At 49.8% G+C, this 25,699-nt stretch overlaps 1 protein-coding gene across 1 annotated transcript in view; it reads right to left on the reverse strand.

The window, feature by feature from the left end:
• Positions 1–1,461: 1,461 nt before the first annotated feature.
• LOC113177158 (ubiquitin-protein ligase E3C) overlaps positions 1,462–25,699 on the reverse strand; it is a 93,649-nt gene continuing 69,411 nt past the window's right edge. The window contains exons 19-23 of the mRNA XM_077794489.1: positions 18,720–18,932; positions 12,193–12,381; positions 12,021–12,087; positions 6,495–6,625; positions 1,462–2,813 (exon numbers count right to left, since the gene is read on the reverse strand). Of these exons, the coding sequence (XP_077650615.1) occupies positions 2,643–2,813; positions 6,495–6,625; positions 12,021–12,087; positions 12,193–12,381; positions 18,720–18,932 (771 nt within the window). The 3' untranslated portion in view covers positions 1,462–2,642. The remainder of the gene's footprint in view (positions 2,814–6,494; positions 6,626–12,020; positions 12,088–12,192; positions 12,382–18,719; positions 18,933–25,699) is intronic.

Below are 25,699 nucleotides of genomic sequence, written 5' to 3' on the forward strand. Positions count from 1 at the left end.
GCCACTCAGAAGGGTGAGACAGGAGGTTGGAAAGTTCAAGGCCAGCCTCAGCAATGTAGGGAGGCCTTAAGCAACTTATTAAAACCCTCTCTCAAAATAAAAAGGCCTGGGGAGGGGCTGGGGATGTGGCTCAGCAGTAGAGCCCTTGCCTGGCGTTTGAGAGGCACCTGGTTCCATCCTCAGCACCATATAGTACAATCAAGTCATTATGTCCACCTAGAACTAAAAATATTTTAAAAAGAAGTAACCTTCAACTGGGTGTAGCGGTGCAGGTCTGCAACCCTAGCTACTTGGAGGCGGAGGCAGGAGGATTACAAGTTTGAGGCCGACCCTATCTCAAAATACAATAAAAATGGCCAGGAGTGTGGCTCTGTGGTAGAGCTTGCCTGGCATGTCTAGACCCTAGGTTGGACCACAAAACAAACAACAAACAAAAAACCAACCTTCGGAGGCTTCTGGAATCGGAGATCGTGTGGTCAGTGCATCTTCCCACTGGACCTGTGTGTCCACTGCCTCGGCAGATGGCCATCCAGCACCAGAAGCCCTGAGGCTAGTGGGGCCACCAAGTGCACGACTGAACAGTCTATTGGCCGTCCTGGGAGGTACGCTTGGCGGCAGGAGAAGCTGAAAGAGCGTCCCTTCCTCTTTTTAAGGGACAAGACAGTTCACGTGGAGCACCCCCATGCTGTGCAGAGCTCACTGTGGCCCGCACGCTGGCACTGTGTGGCCAAGAAGCACAGCTGAGCAAGGGTAGACTGCAGGTCAGACTGGGCGGCCCTGCAGCTGGGCTGTGCCGCTCTGACAACGCTGCCTTCACAAGCCCGATGGCAGACAACAGCTCGTGGAAATGCCTGCCACAGCCAGCCACGAACTCAGCACTGAGCTGAAACCAGAACAGAACAGAACAGAACCGAACCGAGAAAGCAAATAAAAGGATGAATGAGTCCTCTCTGAAAAGTTCTCAACACCCTGAGGCAAACCAGAGACCTGGGAAGGGCTGGGGTGTGGCTCATGGAGAGCACTTTCTTAGCATGGGTGAGGCACCACATATAAATAAGTGAATAAAATAAAGGTCCATCCACAAATAAAAAAAAAAGATCTGGCAAGACAGCATCTGAGACTGGGCGGGCACTGGCCTCTCAACACCCTCCTGACCCTCACTGGCCAGCAGCCTGCCTGGGGAGCTGTCACCTCACTGCAACAGCCCTCCGGGGCAGGGCTCCAACGCGATCTTGGGGAGAAGATAGAGTGCCAACCCTCAGCCACTGGAACATGAGTAAGTAAGTATAGAGGGCCAAGGAAAGACACGGCCTGCGTCCCCGCCAGTCCTCTTCAGTCTCAGACATTCCAGGTCTAAAATACCAATAATCAAATACACAAAGATATGAGCACTCTGCATAAACAACCTAAAAAAAAAACCCCAAAGACAAATGCTATTTATTTGTTTATCAAGACTACAAATAGCATTTAAACACTTAATTTATTATTCAAATTAAGAAATTATACATTTTGTTTTGATAACGGTCATTGTCTTAAAAGTGTCGTTCTGTTTTCCCATTTAGAAGCGTATTGCTGATTCTGGTCTATTGACTTCAATGGCCGACAGGCCTCCAGCGGAGGGGACGCGGGAGCACAGGGAATGGGTCTGCAGCACTCCCCAGCACCAGCTCGGCTGCCAGAGCAGCGAGCACCCGGTGCTGCTGAGGAGACAGAGGTCCTGATAAAGTGCCTTTGTGAGACTCCCCCTCCCCACACGTGCCAGGAACGCCAGTCTCCATGTCAGAGCAGCAGCCGGAAGCACGGGAGTGAGGTACCCCAAGATGCCCTGGGTGATGGGCACTGCAGCCGGACTGAGGAGGGCGCGTGGTCACGGAGAGACGCAGCCCGCCACTTTGGTTCAAATGACTTTAATAGAAGCTGCAGGGCCTCCACGCCCCCAGCCACCACTCACTGCAGGCCACACGCGTGCGGTGGTGTGTGGACCCTCCTTGGCCTCCCCCGGAAGCTCTCCAGGCACCACGTGGAGACAGACAGACGAGAATGCATGACCACCTCACACCCCACAGCAATACCCAAGCCATCATGATGCAGGTCGACGCTACACTGAGAACAAGCATGCCGGTCCCACCTGGGAGAAATGGCGAGAGAAGCACAAGTACACTACCACCACCTACTGTCCAACCTAACCACGGGGAGGCAGCAGGAAGTGCCTTCAGTTTTAACAATTAGGCTGTAAACAATCAACCACAGGAGAAGCAGTGGCCCCAGAGGGCGGTGCCTTGGCCCCTCAGTCGGTCACAGACCGTGGGGTGCCCCACAGGAGGTGGCAGCCGCGGCTCAGAAGGAGTCTAACAAGGTCAGCAAAGCCAAAGCTTCATCTTTGGTTAATTTCACTGAGTTGCCACTAGTCTAAAAACTGTGCTCTTCTTGGCAAAGTTACTACATCAGCCACCTGGCACGAAACAACTGTTAAGCAATGTCCATCTAAATAAGTGACCATGTTGTAATAAAAATCATCTAAAAAATGAGGGAGGGAGGAATGCCAGGAGGAGGGAGGAGCCTGGAGAGCCGGGGTCCAGCCGGAGCACTCTCTGGGCCTGGGGAGGTGCTGGCTGCTCTGGGAGGGTCGGGTCCAGCTCAGCTCAGCTCAGCTCAAAGCCAGCAGCACACTCGATGGCATAGAGCAGCTTGCTTCGCAGAAGGGTCTCATCGTAAAACTCTGGGAGCTTCAGTAGGTTCATGCAGGTGCTGGCTGTGGGGAGCCGCTCGAGGTCAGAGCCTCCGTTGTGAATGCAAAAGGCTGGGTACAGCTCCTGGAAGACAGCAAGGCACAGGACACACCTTACCCACACAGTCCTGCAGAAGCACGCACATGAGCGCACACAGGGACACCCACTCCACAAGGAGGGGCCGAGGAGGACCTGCTCGGCATCAGCCCAGTGCTGTGCCCTGTGCTCCAGGGGCAGGCACACGCGGGCTTACTGGAGGCCACCTCTCCAGGGGGCAGGGTTCCCGCAGGCTCTGCTGTTGGACCTTTAGAGATGTGGAAGGTGCAAAGGTCAAGAGCTGACTTAGGGCAGGGTGGGGTGGCCATCAGCTGATGCAAAGATCAAGTGCTGTCTGTGTCACTGAAGGGCCATGCAGACAGCCATGGACAAGCCTGATCCAAGTGAGAGGAGGAAGGGAAGGAACCCGCAGACACTGGGGAAATTTAATAGAGCCCTCTACCTAATCCCTGGTCCAAGCAGGGAATAAAGGTCATCACTGGGAAAAGAGACCAAATAGAAAACCAAAGGAACTCGGGCACAGGGTGCACACCTACAATCCCAGTGGCCTGGGAGGCTGAGGCAGCAGGATTACAAGTGCAAAGCCACCCTCAGCAACTTAGCAAGACCCTATCTCTAAATAAAATAATTATGACTCAGTGGTTAAGCATCCTTGAGCTCAATCTCTGGTAACCAAAACAAAACAAAACAAAACAAAACTTACAAGTCTACATCCATTTTTTTTTTTTTTTGGTAGTGCAGAAATGAAACTCAGGGGCTCAAACATGCTGAGTAAAACACGGCAGCCCCACACCAACTCGCCAGCTTAAGTCGGAGCTGGATAGTCTGAATTTGAACAAGCTTTCTCTACTCCTGACATGATAGGCAAGTGCTCTACCACTGAGCCACAACCCCACCCCCTTCTAATTGTAGTTTATATGCTACTTTTAAATTGCTCATGAAAATGTTAGAACAGGAACCAAAGGACAACTAGAAATTACATTTAATTTACCACTCACCATTTTGAATATTCAGGGCAACTACTCTCTCAAGTGCTTGAAGAAACTAAAATGAAATCATCCTGTTTTTGAGGCAGAAAAGGATCTCTGGTGACAGGGGTGGTGAGTGCTGGCAAAGCCTCTGAGTAAGTGGGAATTCTCAGTGAATTCTGCAGTGAAACGCCACCCTGTAGGGTTTCCTTCCTAATGCTAACTGAATTTTCCACTTGCAGCCTAAAAGGTGAAAAAATGAAGTTCTTCATTGAAATCCAAGTCGAGGGCACCTTTCAGTGTACGATTAAACATAGTTTGACGGGAATCTGCATTAATCCAGAGTGAGAAAATCATCAATTTATTATGTGGTCTGATGGTAACTTAGTGCTTTGGTACAGCACTTTAATGATTTTTTTGGTCTGTAACAACCACATTTATTAAACACATTAAACTTTAATTAGCTTTAGCAGACGTTATTCTTCTGAGGGTTTTGTCACTTTTAGTGAGGCCTGCCTCTGCAGCCTGCAGGATGACAGCCCCTCCAGCCTGCAGGGTGCTGGCAGCCTCCTAGGGGCACGCCGAACCACGTCACAGGACAGCTGCACAAACACTTAGCGTGGAGAACTCTTAAGTTTTGTGTGTAGCATGTAAGACAAAGTCCAGAACAGGAAGACCATCTCCTAGCACAGCGCAGCGCACCTTCCTGGCCTAGCAACTCAGTCATGCCTGCGCAGGGCCCTGTCAGGGAGACAAGTTCTCACCACCCTTTGTTTGGGATTTTAAAAGCTAATGAACCAAAGCCTGGCACAGGAGCTGTATTCCCTGCGATTTGGAAGGCTGAGGCAGGACAACCAAAACTTAAAGGGCCAGCTTCAGCAACTTAGCAAGACCCAGCCTCAAAATAAAAAATAAGAGGGATGATGGAGATGTGATTCGGTGGTCAAGTGCCGCTGGTTTAAATCCCCAGAATTAAAAAAAAAAAAAAAAAAAAAAAAAAGAAAGAAAAGAAAAAGAAAAGAAAAGCAGGGCATGGTAGTGCACGCCTATAATTCCAGTGGCTGGGGAGGAGGATTGGGAGGAGGATTGGGAGTTCAAAGCCAGCATAAGCAACTTAGTGAAAATTAAATACAAAAGAAAAAAGAAAAAAAAAAAGGGGATGTGGCTCAGTGGTGAAGCATCCTGGGTTCAGTATCCAGCACCAAAAAGGAGCTAAGGAACATGCCCTCCCCAATGTCTATGACCCCTGTGCAGGAGATGGTCTGGAGGTCTCTGCGTGCCAAGGCAGGCTAGCATTCTCTTGCACTCTCCCATGCGGGTTTCCCCATGCCCACTGGTTGGCACTGACTGCTCACCAGGGTCAGGAGAGCATCCCTGCCCCACTCTCTTTGCAGGGGAACAGGACCCTACCTAGACTCTTCCTGGAGAGTAGTGACCTCGAGGTTGGCACTGTTTTGAAAGGAAGATTCCAGAAGACCTGTCTCTCAGGGCAAGTGTTACTGGTAAAATCACCTGTGGCACTGAACTCTCAAGCTGCATTCGGGCACGGTGGCACACGCCTGTAACTGCCCAATTCTGGAGGCTTGAGCCTAAGTAACACCATCTACTTGGAGACTTTGCCATAACTCGCCATCCTTGCCATCAGAGATCCTTTCTGCCTCAAAAAGGTAATGCTTTCATTTTAGTTTCTTCAAGTACTTGAGAGAATACTGCCTCATGTCCTCAGAATAACGCTGAGTGTTGAATTATTAATGTTATTTCTAGTTCTCCTTTGGTCCCTGTCCTAACATAAGATCAAGGCCAGCCTGGGCAACGTGGTGAGACCCTGTCACAAAATAAAACAATGCTCAATACGGCTCAGGAGGTAATGCCCTGGGCTCAATCCTCAGTACCAAAAAAGAACAGCAGAAAAACACACTTAAGTGGCAAGACTATTCTCGGTGCTGCACATGGCACCTGCACTCTTTCACTCGCCGATGCCCTGGGGGCGGGCAGGCAGTGCTCCCTGCCATGAGGGCCACTCTCCACCCATGGGAGGAAGAGCCAGCCAGGAGCATCCCCCGGTACAGTGCCGCTTGCTCACTCAGGACCACACACTTTTTGTGGTACAGAGACTGAACCCAGGGCACTTTAACATTGAGCATCATCCCCAACCCTTCTTAATTTTTTCTGAGACAGGGTCTTGCTAAGTTACCCAGGCTGGCCTGAATCTTACACCCTTCTGCCTCAGCCTCCTGAATTTATTTATTTTTTGGTACCAGGGATTGAACCCAGGGGTGTTTAACCACTGAGACACATCCCCCCTTTTTAATACTTTATTTACAGAGTCTCACTAAGTCGATTAGGGCCTTACTGCATTGCTGAGGCTGGCCTTGAACTTGTGATCCTCCTGCCTCAGTCTCATCAATTCAGTGAGGCCCTCTGCCACCATATCCAGCTCCTGCAAGCAATTTCAATTGCTAAAAATAATAATCCAAGTTATATGAGGTCAACATTAATACCCAGAGGTAGAGCTAGGCAACACGAGGTACACAGCTGCGAGGGTCAGGACGTTTTCTTCCAGTCATGCTAAGAACTGCCCCAGACCCCGAAGACCCACAGGACTCCTGCTTGTCCACACAGCTACTCCAGCTGGATGCAGGGTCACCCCTGGGCCACTCCAGCACAACGTGCGCTGCCGTGGCAGCAGGCTGGTGCTGGGCGCATTCCAGGCCGGGAACAACGCATGCAGGTGGTGTACCTTGAACCCCAGGAGAGGGGGGCGGGAACAGCTCGTCACAAACTTGAGCAGCTTGCGCTTCTCTTCATCAGTGAAACCTTCTACGACTCTCCAGAAGATTTTAATGACAGGGTGATCGGCAGAATAGCCTCCTACAATAAAACGGACAGACATCTTATTGAAAGTAAAACACACAGGGCTGGGGCGGGGCTCAGTGGCAGAGCACTTGCCTACCCTGTGTGAGGCTCTGCTCACATGACTGAGTCGGAGGCACTGAGTCTGCTCAACCCTTCACACCACATGAAAACAAATACAGAACACATGCAAAAGCAGGGTGCGCTTTCTTGCGCTCTGTGGCCCTGGGCTGAACCCAGGGCCTCGTGCTTGTTGGGCACATGCTCTGCCACAGAGCCACATCCCAGCCATTTTTACTGTTTCAGTGTCTCACTGAAGCGCCCAGGCTGGCCTGGGACTTGGGATCCTCCTGCCTCATCCCCGGGAGGGGCTAGGAATAGAGGGTGTGCTGCTGTGTCTGGCCAGCAGGGTCCCTGGGATGCTCTGCAGGTCTGAGGTCAGCAATCAGAGGGAACTGCAGGTTCCACCAGGCCTGTCTTGAAAGCTAATCCTAAAAACCATCTGGCCCTCACCCCAGAGACGGTGGGCAAAGCATGAGGGACCAAGTGTCAGAAGGCTGAGGCAGACAAGAACAGAACAGGAACAGGCAGGTGGTTGGTCACAAGACAAACACTGGTGGCACGAGGCTCTGCTTTCTAGGAACTCTGCTGGTCAGAAACCAACACCTGCTGAGCAAACCAGAACGTGCAGGGCTTCACAAGTGGTCAGCGCACCCAAACATGGTGGACCCTGGGTACTGGCCATGCCTAACAACCAACCTCACATGTGAGCAGGAGACTATTGTTGGGTCTGCTACTTACAACTTTTAATCTCCTTAAGTGCTTCCTAAAACTAAGATAATTGCTCTAGTTGTTCCCTTATTCTTAATACACTACAGAAATAACATCAATAAGACATCTTAAGTGCATCAATTGGCACCAAATGAATATGGTAATTCTTTAACCCTATTTATTGGAACAGCCAAGATCATTCAAGGTGGAAGGTTTCAGTGAGAGCGGGTCATTCAAACCACCCAAGACAAATTCTTGGCAAAGAAAGGTCAGATGGATTTCACTTTCTTAAGCTTATGACCTGAGAGTGAGGACAATGTGATCCTGGTGCGATTTGCCTTCTCATAAAATCTGAGCTCAAATTTAGAGCAAACAGGTTAACTACAGAATACACATACATACACACACACACATACACACACGATATTTAACATATTTAGAATTTGTATGGTAAACATACTTTTAGGTGTTTCATATACAAACAGCATTCAGCAGAACACAGGGAGCTGGGTAGAATTTGTTGTTATGGTGGTAAAATACATAAAATTCACCATTTAAACTACCCCACCCAACCCCACACTGGGGATTGAACCCAGAGCCCTTTACAACCCCTTTTGTTGATTTATGAGACAGGGTCTGTCTGAGGCTGAACTTGGGATCTTCCTCCCCAGCCTCCCCAATCACTGGGATTACAGGAATACATGACTCCGTCTGTATATCTTGATGGTTTCTTTTGAAACACAAAATATTTTAACTCAGAGGAAGAAGGAGGTACCGATTTCCTTTTCTGGATCACATGTTGGTATAACAACTACAATCCGACTGCTCTAAAGCCATGAAGCCCTGCCGCATGCTCTTCATAGATTCTCGAGCCCTAGCGCTTATCCTGAGTTCACCTTTGGGTGTATGTGACATAAGGTTCTAAGTGCAGTCATTCTCAGATGGGTACCGTCCCAGTACCTGCCGAATCGTCCTGGGTCCTTCTGAAAAGCCAGCTGACCAAACTGATTCCAAACTGGGTTCCGCTGAAGGCGCGCCTGTGCCTGGGTCGAGACCATGCTGCAGGACTGCAGTGGCTTGGTACTAAGTTCTGAATCAGGACTAGGTCTTTCAATCTTCTTCTACCAAATTACTTTGGCTAACCTTGATCCTTTTTAACTTTTAAAAATATATTTTTTTAATATATATTCAGGGGCAGTTTACCACTGAGCCACATCCACAGCCCTATTTGGTATTTTATTTAGAGACAGCGTCTCACTGAGTTGCTAAGTGCCTCGCCACTGCTAAGGCTGGTTTTTAAGTCAGGATCCTACTGTCTCAGCCTCCTGAGCTGCTGGGGTTACAGGCATACACCACTATGCCTGACTTGATCCTTTTTTAAAAACACAACACACATATTAGTTGTAGATGGACACAATATCTTTATTTTATTTACTTACTTATTTTTATGTGGCACTGAGGATCAAACCCAGTACCTCACACATGGTAGCAAGCACTCTACTCCTGAGCTACAACCCCAGGCCTAATTTTTTTTTTTTTTTGGAGGGGGATATAGGGATTGAACTCGGGGACAGTCGACCACTGAGCCACATCCCCAACCCACTTTGTATTTTACTTAGAGACAGGGTCTGAGTTGCTTAGCATCATTTTGTTGCTGAGGCTGGCTTTGAACCTGTGATCTTCCCGCCTCAGCCTCTCCACTCACTGCATCTGGCCCTAGGCCAAATCTTGATCCTTTATTTTCAAAATATATTTTAAAATCAGCTTTATTATTTCTACAAAAAACTCTGCTAGGATTTTGACAGAGACCAGACTAGATTTATAGATCAATTTGAAGGGAATTACCATTTTAACGATGGAATGAGTCTTCCAATCCATGTACTTAATCTCCTTTAATTTCTCTTAAAATGTTTGCAGTCTTCAGTGTACAAGTCTATATTTACTTTGCTAAGTTCATTTGGGTTTTATCCTTTCTAATGCTATGATGAGTGGAGTTATCTGATTTCATTCTTGGACTGTATACAGAAATACAACCGGTGTCTATGTATCAACCAGAACAATCCTGCTGAGTTTTTGGGGCTTTTTTTGTCACTTTATCCATGACAAGTTTTATTTCTTTCTCTGGCTTTCACACTGACGTCTTTCTTCCCACGTTCTCTTCGGTTTCCTACTGCCTGCCTGCCTTGTCGCACCAGCTAGAGACCCAGAGCCACACTGCAGGAATGGTGGCAGGCCACCCTGTCTGGTATGCCTGGCACTCAGGGTGCTGCCAGGGGCCATGCAGGGTCTGGGGCAGGCTCAGGGGCTCCCTCCCAGCCCGGCCGCCTGAGCATTTTGTCTTGAGTTCAGAAGCCTCCGGTGCTGGCTTTCCCTCTACCGAGAGGCTCCTGTGGGCTCTGTCCTTCCACTGCCCTGTGTCAGACTGCAGGAATGGACCTGCGGGTGTCTGGGTAAACACCCTGGCTTAGTCCCTTCAACTCGCCACAGCTTCAGTTCCCGTTCCCCAACCTTGCTGCAGCGCTGGGGGCTGAGCCCAGTGCTCCACCTGAGTCACACCCCCAGCCCTTCTTCACTTTCACTTTTAGACAGGATCTTGCTAAGCTGACCAGGCTGGCCTTGGACTCATGACCCTTCTGTTCCAGCTCCCAGAGTTGCTGGGACTGCAGGTGTGTGACAACGTGCTTGGCTCCTGGACTCAGTTTTCTGATGTTCTGCTCAAGATTCCTACTTATATGTTCATAAGGGATATTAATCTATACTTTTACTTGTGTGTATTTTTTGGTCTGCTCTGATATTAGACTAATGAAGACCACTGAGCAGGGGATCTTTTGATCTCCTTGGCCTGAGCTGAAAGTCCTGCCCAGGGTATGTGTTATGGCTTAAAAATTATTTGAAAAGGAATGTACACTAATTTCAAGATGTTTAAAAAAAAAAAAAAAGAAGAGCACATTGAAAATGTGGGATGACACAAACTGTTTCAGAATCTGCTGCGTCTTCCACTCCAAGTGTTTTCTATGAGCCACATAAAGTACTCAGCGTGTCAGGGCCCATGACAGTAGGGATGGGTGGCTCACAGCGCCCACCCCTTTCACACTCCCATTGAGCCTGGTGTCCAGGTGAGGAAGGGCTGCAAGGGCAGAGGGTGTGCTCGGCCTGGTCAGGGACTGGCGCGAGCCAGATCCACTTGCAATTCACCTCCCGGGATGCTCACACCCTGTGGAGGGCAATCCTCCACCTCGCGCCCATCTTCTACTGAGGCAATTGACGACACACTGCGCTCACTGTGCTCTGAGGTCAAATACACCAGATCAACTGCACCAACAGGGACAGTGCAGAAACACGTTTTTACTACTGATGTTACACAAACACACAAAATCCCAGAATATCTACTCTCAACACAAGCTCACATAGTACTAGAGAAATGAAGTACAATGGAAGACCACACCGACACCACAGTGGTTGTGTAAAATCTTGCATTAAGGGCGACCCCTTTCTTTTTCTTTCAACTATTACTGAGTAGACACAGGGCTTAAACAAAAGAAAGCAAAGCAAAACCCAGGAACTTGTAATACTCAGGATGTCGGAGGACTCTCCACGGGCCTAGGGCCATGTGCCTTCTTGGGGAAGTAGAGGTTTAAGGCTTTTTGCCCATTTGTATAAGTGGGATTTTGCCTGCTCAATGAACTTACAGAATATTAATAATATACTCTGGGTCCAAATTCCTTGTCAGATATATGTATTCTGAACATTTTTGACTCATTTGTGCCTTTTCATTTTCTTAAAAAGGAGAAAGGTATACATTTAATTTAGTCAGAAAGTAAATAGTGTTGTGGGAGGATTGTGAAGTGAAATCAAATTCCATGCATGTACGATTTTGTCGGGACTAACTCAATTACTGTGTATGACTACAATGCTCTAACAAAACCTGCAGGGTGAGTACTTAAGTCCTGGCTCAGTGGTAGAGTGCTTGCCCGGCACGCACAAGGACCTGGGTTCAATCCCCAGCACCATAGGGGAAAAAAGCCTCTTTATTAAGGCTGATTGTGTGCATGGGGGTGAGCCTATTTGTTTCTTGGTGCTGCACCTCTCAGCCACAGCCCTGGCCTCTAGCTCTCACCTGGAGACAGGTGTTGCCCAGCTGGGATGTCCCAGGTGTGTCCCCCTGCACCAGACCCAGCACTGCTTTTAATAGCAAAAGACCAGAAGCACGCCTGGGGTGGGGCTCAGGGGGAGCTTGCCTCCCACACGGGGACCCTGGGTTCCCCCTTCCATCCCCAGCAACACCCCTCTTAAAAAAAAAAAAAAAAAAAAAAAAGCAAATGCTCCCAAGTGGAAACTTATGGAGGGAGGATATGAAGAGAGGCAAAGAAGCCCAGAGACAAGGGGACAGGAAGAGGTTTCGCCAGGCACTGTGTCCAGCACTCTGTAGTCTTGTCTTTCTTTTTGGTGCTGGGGATTGAGCCCAGGGGTGCTTTAATAGTTAGCCATATCCCCAACCCTTTTTGAGACAGGCAGGGTCCTGCAAGTTGCACAGGTTGGTCTTGATCTTGAGATCCTCCTGCCTCAGTCTCCTGAGGAGCAGGGATTACAGGCGTGTACCTGACTAGCACTCCAGTGTTTGAGCAATGCAAATTAAACGTACCTGAATAGTTCGTAAAGGATTTTAGGTCCTCCAGACTTATGGGAACTTGTGCACCAGAAATTAATACCTGGGGGAAAAAAAAAGTCTGAATAGTAGCACATGAGGTAGATTTTAAGGAAGGCTTTTTATTCCTCGAGACGACTACATCCCTGAGCGTCAGCAGGCAGGGTACCTGAATCTCCTGCTGGTCGAACATCCGGAGCCACTCCAGGCTGACGACGTTAGCCAGGCCCTGTCGGAAAGCCAGGCAGTGGGGGCGGATCTGCTTGTTCAGCCTGTAGTCTGCCACCAGGTGGATGTACGCGATGCGGTTGGCACTGGTGACGGGGATATCCTTCCCACCAAGCTTGAGTTCAACCACCTGGGAGTAAAATACAGCACCATCAGGACCCTCCAAGCATGTGACAGGGCAAAACGAGGCTCCCTGCTGGTTTTTGAGAGCCACCATTCTGCCTTTTGTGAGCACTAAGGCAGCCCGCAGCAGCGTACCCCAGGGCTTCATTTTAAGTCAGTAGTCACAGTGGGCAAGGACACAAGTCCAGGGGTCACACAAGTAAAGGGTCCACGCGGGAGGAGACACCCTAAGGAACTAAGGCTGTGGGAAACAGCCACTCGAGTCCGTAGCACTGCTGGGCTTCCCCTGTGAGGAGCCGGGCTCAGGACCTGGCTCCAGGGCCTGCAGCAGCGCTGGTGAGCACAGCACTGTGGTGAGGACGCACAGCACTGTGGTGAGGACGCACAGCCAAGGGACACGGCTGCCCCTCGCTGTGCCCTTAAACCTCTCCCCAGGACGAAGCCGCACAGCCTGCTTTGTGCATCTGGAGTGTTGTGAGGGTGTAGCCGCCTGGCAGAACCCCACAGACCACCCAAACACAGCAGTGCCTTCTACACAAGAGCTCGCTTTTACTTTATTTTGCAATGCTTGGCTCAACCCAGGGTCTCACTCATGCTGGACAATGCTCTACAACTGAGCCACACCCCCAGCCTAAGAGTTGACTTTTAAAGTTCCTTGAAGGGGCTGGTTCAGTGATGGAATGACATATTGACAAGGGCGCTACTCTGGTGGACACCAAGAATGGCCCACAGTGGGCTCCCTAGCCTGTTTTGGTTTTTTGGGTACTAGGTATTGAACCCAGATACACTTAACCACTGAGTCACATCCCAGCCAAGCCCTTTTTATTTTGTATTTTGAGACAGGATCTTGCTAAGTCCTTAGGGCCTTGCTAAATTGCTGAGGTTGGTCTCCACCTTGCAATCCTCCTGCCTCCGGCTCCCGAGTCCCTGGGATTATAGGTCAGTGCTGCTGTGCAGGGCTTGCTAGCCTTCTCTCAGACGGCCCGTCATCAACACTCCCAATGACTTTCTTCTCACAGCCTTTAGACCTTGTACATGTTTCACATTCCCAGAGTGACAAGATGGGGCCGTCTCTAGGCGACGGCTCTTTACCTGATTTCTTACCGCATCACAGAAAAGCCATTTCAATCACCCTACATTTGCATAGTCTGCTTATTCTTATTTTTGTAAAGATTATGTACCTTTAAACCTCAGAGTTGAATTTGTTGAATTTCAACTCTTTGGCTCCATCTTTATTCTGATGAACTTGCAATTGTAGGAATAATGGGTTTGACAGTGAGCTTTCAAACCGTGGCCTCTGGGCGAGCAAAAACTGCTCCTTACCTTAAGTCCTTCACTTACACTCCAACAGTCCACCTGTTGGCCAAGTCTCACCAAACTAGCCATCACATTTACACGCATTAAACTTTAAACTGATAAAGGCAGGTAATGAATGATGATGTGCCTGTGTGATCTGGAAGACAAAGAACCACTGAAGTTCTCAGCTAAAGGAACATATGACCCTGCCTCATCACACAAAACTGGTATTTCTAACAACTTTAAAATGCTTGCATTACTTTTAAACCAAAATCCTCTCTTAGGCTAAATCTAAATAACTGGGGATTGAATTCAGGGGGCACCTGACCACTGAGCTACATCCCGAGCCCTATTTTGTATTTTATCTAGAGACAGGATCTCACTGAGTTGCTTAGCACCTCGCTGTTGCTCAGGCTGGCTTTGAACTCATGATCTCCTGTCTCAGCCTCCTGAGCTGATGGGATTATAGGCTTGTGCCACTCCGCCTGGCACAACTATGTGTATTTTAAAAGTCACATCAAGTGCCTACTGAAATTCAGAGTGGGAGGGCACACTTAAAGAGGCTCCCCCAGCAGGCACTGCACCTCTGGGCTGGTGACAGCTGGCTGGGGCCTGCAGCTGCACTGCTCACTGACCCTCTAGCACCATCTTTCTGAGTGAGGAGGTGGCCTGCCCAAGGCCACGGGGCTCAAGTGCGGCCTCCCACGTGGCAGATGACCCTCAGTGATCTGCTCCAGGAGGATGTGTACATACATCAGCAGTCTAAAGTTTCATGTACATTATTAAACAGCACAGACACAGCCATATTGATTATAGCAAAGAAAACAAATCTGGCAGCAGCAGCATTGCTGTGAGAGGGAAGAATGAACAATGAACAATGACCTGCCAGCAGGATGAAGGATCTGTGCATTAAAGACCTTTAAATCACAGTGTTATAAAGAGAGAACTACCTATGTTTATCTACCTCTACAGAAAAGCCAAAAGATTCTCTCCAAACTAGGTGGCTTTACCACTGACTTTCTCAGTTCTTCTAATGAGCATCTTTAGTGCAATTCTTCTCCTTTTTTTTGAGAGGGGTGCTGGGGTTGAAACCAGGAGCTCTCAACTACTGAGCCATACCTCCAGCCCTTTTTTGTATTTTATTTAAAGAGAGGGTCTCACCGAGTTCTTTAGGGCCTTGATGTGTTGCTGAGGTTGGCTTTGGGATTTTAAGTATGTGCCAGGGTGCCCAGTTGCAATTACTCTAACACATTGCCATCTACAACTCCTAAACTTAGTAGGCAATATGTGCTTATAGCAGACTCCAACACTGCCTGCAGGGACCTGATGGAGGCCCAGGTGGGGCCCAGCCCTGCAGGGCTCAGAGCTTTCACTCGCTCTCACAAGTTACCCAGGAGGCACAGAGCACATCACCCTGAACTCTGAAAACAAACCTCACCTGCCAACTAACCTTGGAATTTTGCACTATTGAGACTTTGGCTGTACACTACGAAGAAGACACCAAAACTAAAGCAGCTACATAAGTTGCAACAAAATTAAAACATGGTCCTGCATCTCTTGTCCCCCGCCCTCACACTTATTTTGGTACCAGGGATTGAACCTGGGGTGCTCAGCCACTGAGCCACATCCCCAGCCCTCCTTTTTATATTTTATTTAGAGACAGGGTCTCACTGAGTTGCTTAGTTAAGTTGCTAAGGCTGGCTTGGAACTTTCGATCCTCCCGCCTCAGCTCCCAAATGGCTGGGATTACAGGTGAGCACCACTGCATCCAGCTAAAACTCTTTATTTTTATGTGGTGCTGAGGATCGAACCCAGTGCCTCATGTGTGCCAGGCGAGCGCTCTACCACTGAGCCACAACTCCAGCCCCTAAAACTCTTTTCTGATTGTGACCCCCAGGTGCAGCTTTTCTGTGGGCTGGCTCAGAGCCGTCAGAGCTGGCTTCCAGGTCCTGCGCGCTCAGTCGAAACCTCTTCTTCTGCAGAGGTGCTCAAACGTGTCCTTGCTCCTGGTTTTCCCACCAGCTCTGACGCCACCCACTACAGGATGTCACATACTGCAGGCCCGACACGCCCAGCACCAGCTCTGGAATGACACAGGGGCTCTCCCTGGAGTCCAAGAGGAAGCTGACTTCCTAGCAGGTGAGACCCGACAGCAACCTGCATCTTGACCTTCCTCTTGCCCTGGGTTCTGTTTCCTCCTCCTCCATTTTTGCTGGAGCATCACAGTTAACGTTACAGTGGGCTTTGTCACACATGTGCACACGCACACCGTGACACCACACTCTGGCCACACCCAGCCCAGCACTTCTCTGCTCCCTCTCCTCCTCTCACTGGGTCCCTTTCCTCGACTGATCTTCCTTTGATTTTCATGAGATCTGCCCCCAGCTTTTCCTTTTTCCTCTCTAGATTCCACAGATGACCCTTGACCTTCTGAGTTTGGCTTATTTTACTTAACATACTGTTCCCAAGTCCCATCCACTTTCCTGAAAATGACATCATCTCATTTTTTCTTTATGGCTGAGTCGAACTTGGTTGTGCGTGTGCGCCACATTTCCTCCACCCACTCACCCACTGATGGAACCTAGGCCGGCGCCATGTGTGGCTGTTATGGACTGTGCTGCTATATACATGGGGATGCGCATGTCATATGACTTGAGTTCTTCAGGTCAACACCGAAGGGTACAACAACTGGGTCACGTCTAGCGGTTCGGTGTCTAGTCTTTTGAGCCTCAGCCTCCTGAGCCGCTGGGATCACAGGCGTGTGCCACCAGCGCACCCAGGTATTTTCTATTTTTGAGACAGGGCCTCACTAAGTTGTCCAGGCTGGCCTTGAACTTGTGATCCTCTTGCCTCAGACCCTCACGTCACTGGGATTACAGGTGCATGTGTCAACATGAGCAGCTCTAAGTTTATCTTTAAGTGATACATAAAAACAAAATTGTATGAATTTATGGGATACTATAGGTATTTGATACATTTATGCACTGTGTAATGTTTGAGCAGGTTAAACATACCCATCTCATCTACCATTTCTGTTATGGTGAAAACATTCAAACTCCTTTCTTGGGGCTAGGGCTATAGCTCAGTTGGTAGAGTGTCTGCCTTACATGCATAAGGCCCTGAGTTCAATCCCCAGCACCACAAAACAAGCAACAGACTTTCTTCTGGATTTTTACTGTGGTCTGTAGTCAGCCTACTGTGCACACCAGGTGTGATTTTGTGGTGTGGGGATGGAAGCCCAGGGCCCACACCCATCTTGCACCAGAACTTATCCCCATCTAGTGGAGGGATTTCTAAGCTGGGCAAAGCTCATGAATGACCCGAAGGCCTAGATTAGAACCGGGTGACAATATCCAAATGCAAAGTTTACAACAGTATATTTGTGGGTAAAATCTAGCTGTTAGATTCAGAAAAGCTCTGCTCTAGAGAAACACCAACACACCTGTCTTTCCTGTGATTTGACTTTTTACTCTGAAAAGGAAATGTGAATTGAGAAAGCACAGGAAGTCACTTACACACCTAACAAGTCTGGGCCACAAGATATTAACAAGTATGCCTTGCAACTCCTGCGGGAGCCTCTCGCGTCATCCCTGAGCAGTCTGACTGTGGCCGTTGTGTGGGGGATGACCAAGGCTGGAGCGGACAGGCCCTGCCAGCACCTCAGGTGCTTCTACCTCAGGCCATCCAGGCCCACTGAGCCCCACCCGCTGCCTGTGCTCTCCATGTCTAAAGCAGGGCTCAGGTGGCAGCCACTCATCTACACATCTCAGCATGCTGCACACATGTCCACTGCAGCCTTCGGCCAAAAGAAGGGCGAGGAACCAGAAAAAGGAGCCCAGTCCTGGTACCCACAACTGCAAAGAACGCATGAGAGTCCATGGTGTGAAATGTCCAGGAGGCAGGGGGAGAGCCTAAGTGGGCTGCAGTGCTGAGATGTGGCAGGGGCTACTGCTGACGAGCAGCTTCTTTTCTAGGACAAACACTATTTTGGTTGGGTGCAGTGGTGCCCACCCACCTGCAGTTCCTGTGAACTGGGAGGCTGAGGAGGGCGGACTGCAAGTTGAAAGCTAGCCTCAGCAGTTTAGTGAGGCCTGTGGCAACTTAGTGAGACCCGTCTGAAAATATAAATAAAAAGGGCTAGAGGGCAGGGGCTGTGGCTCAGTGGTAGAGCACTTACCTCACATCTGTGAGGCCCTGGGTTCAATTCTCAGCACTGCATATAAATAAATGAAAAAAATAAGGTCCACCAACAAGAACAAGTACAGGGCTGGAGCTGGGCACTGTGGTGCACACTTGTAATCTCAGCAGCATGGGAGGGAGGCTGAGGTGCTAAGCAACTCAAAATAAAATATAAAAACGGATGGGGATGTGGCTCAGTGGTTAAACATCACTGGGTTCAATCCCAATGCCAAAAAAAAAAGGCTGGAATGTGGCTCAGTGGAGAAGTGCCTCTGGAAGAGCTGAAAAGGAAACACTCTAAAGGTGGCTGACTCTACAAACACGCCAACACCACCGAGCTGCACATTCAGGGAGGCTCCAATTCATGCTGTGACTTCTCTCTCAGTAAAGTTGTCTCTGAGAAAGTTAAGAGGGTGCAGGTCAGTGGCAGAACACTGAAAAAAAAGGGGAAAAAACCCCCAAACTAAACCAACCCCCCCAACATAAAACTTAGTTTGAACCTCCAATATAGGCCTTCTTTTCCTTTTAAAAAAGAAAAAGTAAAGTAACAAGAACCACCACTCATTCAGCGAGGCCAGGAAGCCTTCCACATGGGCTGCACCTGGAGCGGCATACTCCCAAAGGTCCCGTGCTGGTGGTGCTGCCCCACGCTGTGGCACAGGAGCAGAGGACATGGGTCTTGAGAAGGCAAGCGGGCAGGCCGGGCCGACCTGTCACTGCAAGCCCCCCCCCCCCCCCCAGCTGCTGGGATTCCCGACTCCCAGCCACAGTGACTCTCTTAACTAAACCATGCAATCTCAGGTGAGTCAAAAGGGCGGTGGAGGAAATGCTGCCCCAGGGCTGGAAACAGACGCAGGGGGCCCTGCTCACCTGGGCCTCTCCCAGGTCGTTGTTCACCACGGTGAAGTTCAGCCCCAGCTCCTCCACGTCCTCCTCGTAGCTCTTGAGGAACAGCAGGTTCCTGTAGACCTCCGGGTCCAAGGAGGCCAGATGGTGGATGTCCACGTCGGCACTGGTGCCCAGCAGCTTGGAGAGGAAGAAGCCGGCAAAGGGCAGCTCCACCAGCATGTTTTCATAGAGAGCCTTCAGACAGGACAGAGCAGGGCAGAGGGTAAGCATTCACGGATGCTTCTGTCATGCTTCCTCAACCAAACAGGGTCCTAGGACAGCGAGTCTTTCTCTGAGGCCACGGCAGGGTGAGCCCATGGGCCAGGCCTCGACCGAGGCACTCCCTGGGAGCGTCCAGTCTGCCACAGCTCACTGCAGACTCGGGGCTGACACACAGTGCTGAGACAGAAGGGACGTGGGCCACTGCTCTGCACTCCCAGAGGGTCAGAGGGGATGGTAGACGTACAGCCCTCACTGATGTCCCAAGAATCACTAAGAACAAAGCAGCAGCAGGGATCCGTTCATAGCCCACAGGACAGAGCCTGGGCCAGGCTGCAGGCAGGGAGACTCCTTCAGAGTCCCCAGCTCCTGGCTCTTCTCAAGGTCATCCTCCTCCCTGCGTGTCTGCTTTGGAGGTACTGGAGACTAAACTCTTTCTCTAAAGACTGGCCGCTGACTTTGAGACCCACTCTAACCCAGCACTGACCCTGTTTCCAATGAAGTACCATTCACAGGCAGGGGATGTTAGGTGGTGAGCAGAGCTCCCCAGGGTCGCCGGCCAGACCACCTCTGCCCCACTGTCCCTGCAGCATAGCACACGTGTGGCTGTGTTCCACAATGGACGTCATGTGATTTCACAAGTTGAGAAATACCATCGATGCCCACCTTCATATCTAAGGATGTGGACATATTTATAGCATAGTTTGTAAGCAGTGAAACATACACAGCTAACCGGTAAAGCTTGAGGACGTCTTCACCTGGTCATGCCTGAGCAGGGACCCTGCAGACCAGGATGTGGAGCCCTAACCCCACACACGGCACTCTCGCCCTTCCCTCACACCCTCTGCGTCAACCCCTTGTTGCTGCTACGTGGTGGGCAGGGTTCCCTGGTGTCAGGACCTCCTGGAGGAGGCACGCAGCACGCAACCCTTTGTCTGAGATGCCCGATGCTGCCTGTTCTTTTGTTTTTTTTTTGTTTTTTTTTTAAGAGAGAATGAGAGAGGAGAGGGAGAGAGGGAGAGAGGGGGAGAGGGAGAGAGAGAGAGAGAGAGAGAGAGAGAGAGAGAGAGAGAGAGAGAGAGAGAGAGAGAGAGAGAATTTTTAATATTTATTTATTTATTTTTTTAGTTCCCGGCGGACACAACATCATTGTTGGTATGTGGTGCTGAGGATCGAACCCGGGCCGCATGCATGCCAGGCGAGCGCGCTACCGCTTTAGCCACATCCCCAGCCCCCTGCCTGTTCTTTTGTTTCTTGCTGTGTGATGTCTTTTCCTCTTCACCTGGAAGTGGACACACAAGCTGATGAGTAAATACTGAAGGACAGGCTTGGAGAGCACTCAAGGCTGGGCATGGGGTGTGCTTGCCCACATTAGGTACTGCCCAAGCAGTCTCCAAGGTGCCCAGGGCTGGTGTCAGCACCAGTAATGTGGGTGTCCGTGGACACATCCTCCTGGGCATGGCACTGTTGGCCTTCTCATCTCAGCCATGCTGGGTGTAGCAGGGGGCACCTCGCTGTCTCTCCTGGTAATTAAAGGAGTCAATCAAGCCCTGGTGCTAGCATATCACGCTCCAGAGACCCTCTAGTGAATGCAAGGTTCCCTGCATCACGTCAGGGGTTCCCGTGGCCCAAGGCTGTAAAATCCAACAAGAACCAGAATTTCACTGTGATGTTTTCAGAAGTCTTAGTATTTTGTTTGGACAGATGGGCCTGGAAGCCACAATAAGCCTTTCTAATGTAGCGGCTGGCTGCCACCTCCCAGTTCTCACTATGTGCAGGCGCCATGTTGAGCACAGTGCAGGACATCTGTGACCTCACATACATGTGGCTCTGGGACAAGGTCGGAGGACGGCTCCCACAGAGGCCAAGAGAAGACTGGGTTTCCTCCGTGAGCGCCTCGTCTGTGGAGGTCTGCGTTCACAGTGACCCCATGAAATGCTCCCTGTCTTAATTTCACAGGACAAGAAGCGCAGTGCGATTACCCTACTTGGTAAGTGGAGAACTTGGGCCTAGTTTTAAAGTAAAAAGTGCTCTCTAGCAGAGAGGTCGAGAACCCGTCTTGTGTTTGGAGTACATGTGGTCCTGGGACCCTGCCTGGGCCTGAGGGACACCAGCAAGGACAGACAGAGGCCAAGAGCTGCACTGGCCCTATAAAGAGGGTTGTGCTGAGGAAGATGTGCTGGGCATAGCCAGGAGCCCTTTGTCCCAGGATTTAGAGAGGCGCATGTCGCTGGGTGCCTCATGAAAGGCCCCGACAGACAGCTGCTTCATCTGTGGGGTAGCTTCCCACAGATGGCCCAATCAGGAGTCACTCTTCTGCCAGATCATGTCCCACACACTCAGGCAAAAGCAAATGGTCCACAGCAAACAGCTCCTGGGAGGTGGGGTGCGCGAGGTGCCTCTGGGGAGCTTCTAGAAAGCAGCCCCGGTACTCTGTCATGGTTCCCAGCACAGCACAGCATTCAGTCATCTCTTTCAAGCTTTCTATAAAGTCACGAGCTCCTAAACACACGCTGAAGCCTATATACTCCAATAGAGCGTGCTCACATGCCCCCCCGCCTTTGGTACCGGGACTGAATCCAGGTGTTTACATCCTTAGCACCTTTTATTTTGCATTGAGACAGGGACGCACTACGTTGCTTAGAGTTTTGCTAAGGTGCTGAAGCTGGCCTCCCACCTCAGCCTCCTGAGCCTCTGGGATTACAGAGGTGTGCCACTGGACCTGGCTCAGATGCCCTTGAGGTATGTCATCTAAGAACTCACCTGTTGCCATCACCAAAAGACCCAGAAACAGCTGTGAAGGTTTTCTCAAAAAGTAACGAACATTTCAATGTCATAAATCATGCTGGTCATTTTTTTTTGCCTGGTGGTGCTGGGGACTGAACCCAGAGCCTTGGGCATGCGAGGCGAGCACTCTACCAACTGAGCTATATCCCGGCCCCTTGCTAGTCAATTTTGACAGGCACTCTGGAGAGTGCTTTCTGCCCGGGCTGTCTCTGTAAGAAGCTCAGGATCCATCAGGTCACAGCAGCCCCTCCAGGAGACCCTGGCATCCCGCTGGGTCAACCACAGCACCCTGGCCTGGTGCTCTATTTCTCATCTGAAGACTAATGATTGCCCAATTAATTCTGAAAAGATGGCAAAAAAAGACCCCTTAAGGACAGAAGGAGTGATAAAACGGCAACTCACACTCAGTCATCTATCTACTGACAATGCCAATGAAAAGCTGTTCCCCAAGCCACGGCAGGTTCAGAGCAGCCAGAGCTGTTAACCCGGAGCATGGATGCGTACCGTCACCTCCAAGTCAGCACTCTGCACAGCACTGGACGGTGGGGCCCAGGTGTCGAAGAAAAGCCCTCATTTGTATAGCAGACTCCAAAAGTAAACTGCTAGCGTAAATCACCTGACGCTCAATATTGAAGGTCATTGTTTGCCATCTCTGCATTAGTAACAATAAACCAGCAAGATTCCTTAAATATATCAGAGCTACCTGAATTTTAAACAGAAATCCCACTGTGACTCATAAAATGCAAATGCATAGGTATAATTTTTTACATAAGGCAGGTTTAAACCTTTAGAGCATTTAATATACAAGCACTAATAAATGATAGCACTAAAAACTATGACTGCATCAGCTAAATGGATTATAAATTAAATTTCCATAATGTATGCAACTGAGATACAAATGTACGCATAAATCAAGGTATTTTCTAAACACAGGTTAATTATACAACTTAAAAACTGCCTATTTTTTATGCAAAATAATCCACTTAGCATTTTTCAGCCAGTTGCACAACACTTATTCCTAGAAGCATATCAATAACTACCTGTCATGAAAAAATAGCAATAGGTATATGGAAAAAACCTGTAACGTATTTTTCAACTGTCTGCCCTTTATGAGTGTTTATAGCTAGAAATTGTGCCAAAATGATTTGAAATAAAAAGGATTAATTATAGTAGAAGCCTTTTAATATAAGTGAGTGCAGTCGCTGTGCAATTAATGCAAATTGTGGCTCTATCAGGAGAAGAGATGTGAGCCACATCGCAGGTCATTCCTGTTTGCTGCCAAATAACTCCAGTAATTTACTACATTAAGAATCAATAAAAAAATAATGCTTTCCAAATGCATCTCTATTAATCTTCAGGTAGTTCTAAAGTGAACATTTATAACTTAATCTAAAAACTATATGAGATGATGTCTTGCTTTAAGGCCATCCTAACTGAGTAAGCAGATAATAATTTTAATGATTTCAAGTCATGATAACCACAGAGTTTAAAAAACAAAAAAGAAACATAAGGTAAGGATACACCATTTAACAGTGTGTGCTTTGGAACCAGCAACTGGGAACAGGAAACATGGCCTCTGGACTGGCTCCTCCCTGGCAGGGACACGCTGTGCCTTCAACCAAGGGCCCAGCATGAACATGGCACCCACGTACTGACAGACGTGTATGGAGTGCCGACTGCACACCAGGGCCCATCTTGCACTGGGACTGTGCACCCGTGAACTGGCCTGCGAGTCCTCCTTTCCTCACTCGACCTTTCTGGTTATGCAGGAATGTGTACACTGCAAGACCCACTTCAAGCCCTGGCCGACCACGATCCTCTTCCAGGCACCAGTCTACACTGTCAGCTCCTATAACACTTGTCCACACAGCTACCCCCACGCTCACACCCACACCTGTGCTCCTTGTGGTGTTCAGGCATCTCACGGGCAGGACCGTCACCTGGAGGCCGCCATGCTGCCTGAGGCTGGATGGGCTCCTACCCATTGAACCCTGCCACACCCAATGCTGAGCACAGTTCAGGTTTGCAGAGATGGACGGCTGCTCACTCACAGCCCAGCAAATGGCCAGAGCTGGCTTCTGCTGCATGAGGCAGGAGCAACTCGGTTACCTTGGAAATGTGGAAACCCCGCCTTTCCCAGGATGGCCCCCTCCCCTGTGGGCGGCTCCCAAGGCCCCAGGAGGCAGACGCCTGCATCTTCTTCTTTGAGACTCTGGTTTTTCCAGAAAGGCACTGAACCTGGCAGGCCCTGCTGTCTAGATTGCGGGGCTGCCTACTCCCGTAGTCTCACCCCGGCTGCCAGGACCAGGAGCCAACCATGGTTCTGATAATAGCCATGCCGGCGGTATCTCTCCTCTTCCTTCAGAAAACCCACAAGGAATGCTGGGAGGGTGGGAGGTGCAAGGCTGGCCTCTCACGGCTTCCTGTCCCTGATGGAAGCACAGGAGTCGTCCCACACCATGAAACCTCGGCTGGCTTGGAGCGGTCCTCCAGGGGCGGGCAGTACCACTCTGCTCAGCCACGCCCCAGCAGGGGCCTCTGCCGGGACACTGCTGCCTGCTGGGCTTCCTCTGGTTTCTGCCGTCTTCAGCAGCGCCCACCAGTGGTTCTGGCAGAGGCCTGACGGTGGTGTGAAGGGGTATGCCAACCCTCTGGCTCTTCCGCCCCTTTCCGACTCGCTGTCTTTCTGGGCTGGAGCCTCGGTATGTTCCAGAGGCCAGTTCCTCCGCTCACTCTGACTTACGGACATTCTCCTCTCAGCGCGTCGTCAGTTGCCTGCCGGCACCCCCCAGAGGTGTGGTCATTTTTATTCTGATAATGCCGACTTGTTTTCTCCCACACAGTCTTGTGATGCCATCCTCGATGCGATGCTCGGTTCTTGCCACCCCTGTTCCATCCTGGTCACCTGCTATGACCACCCCAGAGCCTCCTCCAAAGTCAAGGTCTTGACGAGCCTCACTGGTGTCCGCCCCCCACCCCCCATTCCCACAGGGACAGCCAACCACGGCTCAGAAAAAGAAAAGCATCCTTGGTGAACAGTGCTTAAAAAACAAAGGGCAGGGCACACCATGAGTGACCAAGACCCATCTCGTGCAAGGGCAGGAGGACTGTGGGAAATCATGAATGGCTAAGACTACAATGAGAGTACTCTGCAGGGGATTGGAACCGTGGATTCCGGTACACACCTGTCTTTTTTACTATATAATCCGAGGCATTTTTATTTCAAGGTTAAATGCAAAAGGAGGAAATGAATGTTCATAGGAAACTATGATCTTGACTTTAGAACTGTGAGTAGTACTCTGTTTACAACAGAAGCAATGAAAACTGGGACTATTAGTCTGCTACAAAGCTGGGGAGTGGCTCAGCTGGGGACTGCTTGCCTAGCATGTGAGAGGTCCAGGGTTCCCTCCCCACCACAGCAGAATGGTTAAAAATGTAAATAAAAGCAGGTGTGACACTCAGGAGGAACAGGCTTAAATGAAGCGATCATTCTGTGAAGTATCATTCTCTTTGATTTTTATGCTTCCAGAAACAGAAACATAACTCAAGAGCAAACACACTGTGGGCAGCTGGGGCTCAGGAGGCTGCCTGCAAAGGGTGCTGACAACAAAGCAGGACTTCTTCACTCTAACTGGCAGCTGCTAAGCCCACAGGACCTGCCAGCCGCCAGAGAAGCCCAGGTGGTGACAGCTGGGAAGAGCAGCTCAGGGCTCAAGGACACCTGGGGTACCAGAAGCCACCTGGACCTGCAGAGTGAAGCCTCAGGAAGCACAGTGGCATTTTATTAAGGGGCTCTAATCACACATGGGATAAATCTTCCCAGCTCTCAGTAAGGGTAACGTCAACTGTTAATCGCCAATACAACAATCTACGATTCATCAAAAGCGTGCTGAATTCCACTGAAATACACAATTATAAACCATGCTGAGGTTATACGATCTAATTAAAATTTTCAA

The sequence above is a fragment of the Urocitellus parryii genome, unplaced genomic scaffold, assembly GCF_045843805.1.
Source record: "Urocitellus parryii isolate mUroPar1 unplaced genomic scaffold, mUroPar1.hap1 Scaffold_164, whole genome shotgun sequence".
Taxonomy (NCBI): domain Eukaryota; kingdom Metazoa; phylum Chordata; class Mammalia; order Rodentia; family Sciuridae; genus Urocitellus; species Urocitellus parryii.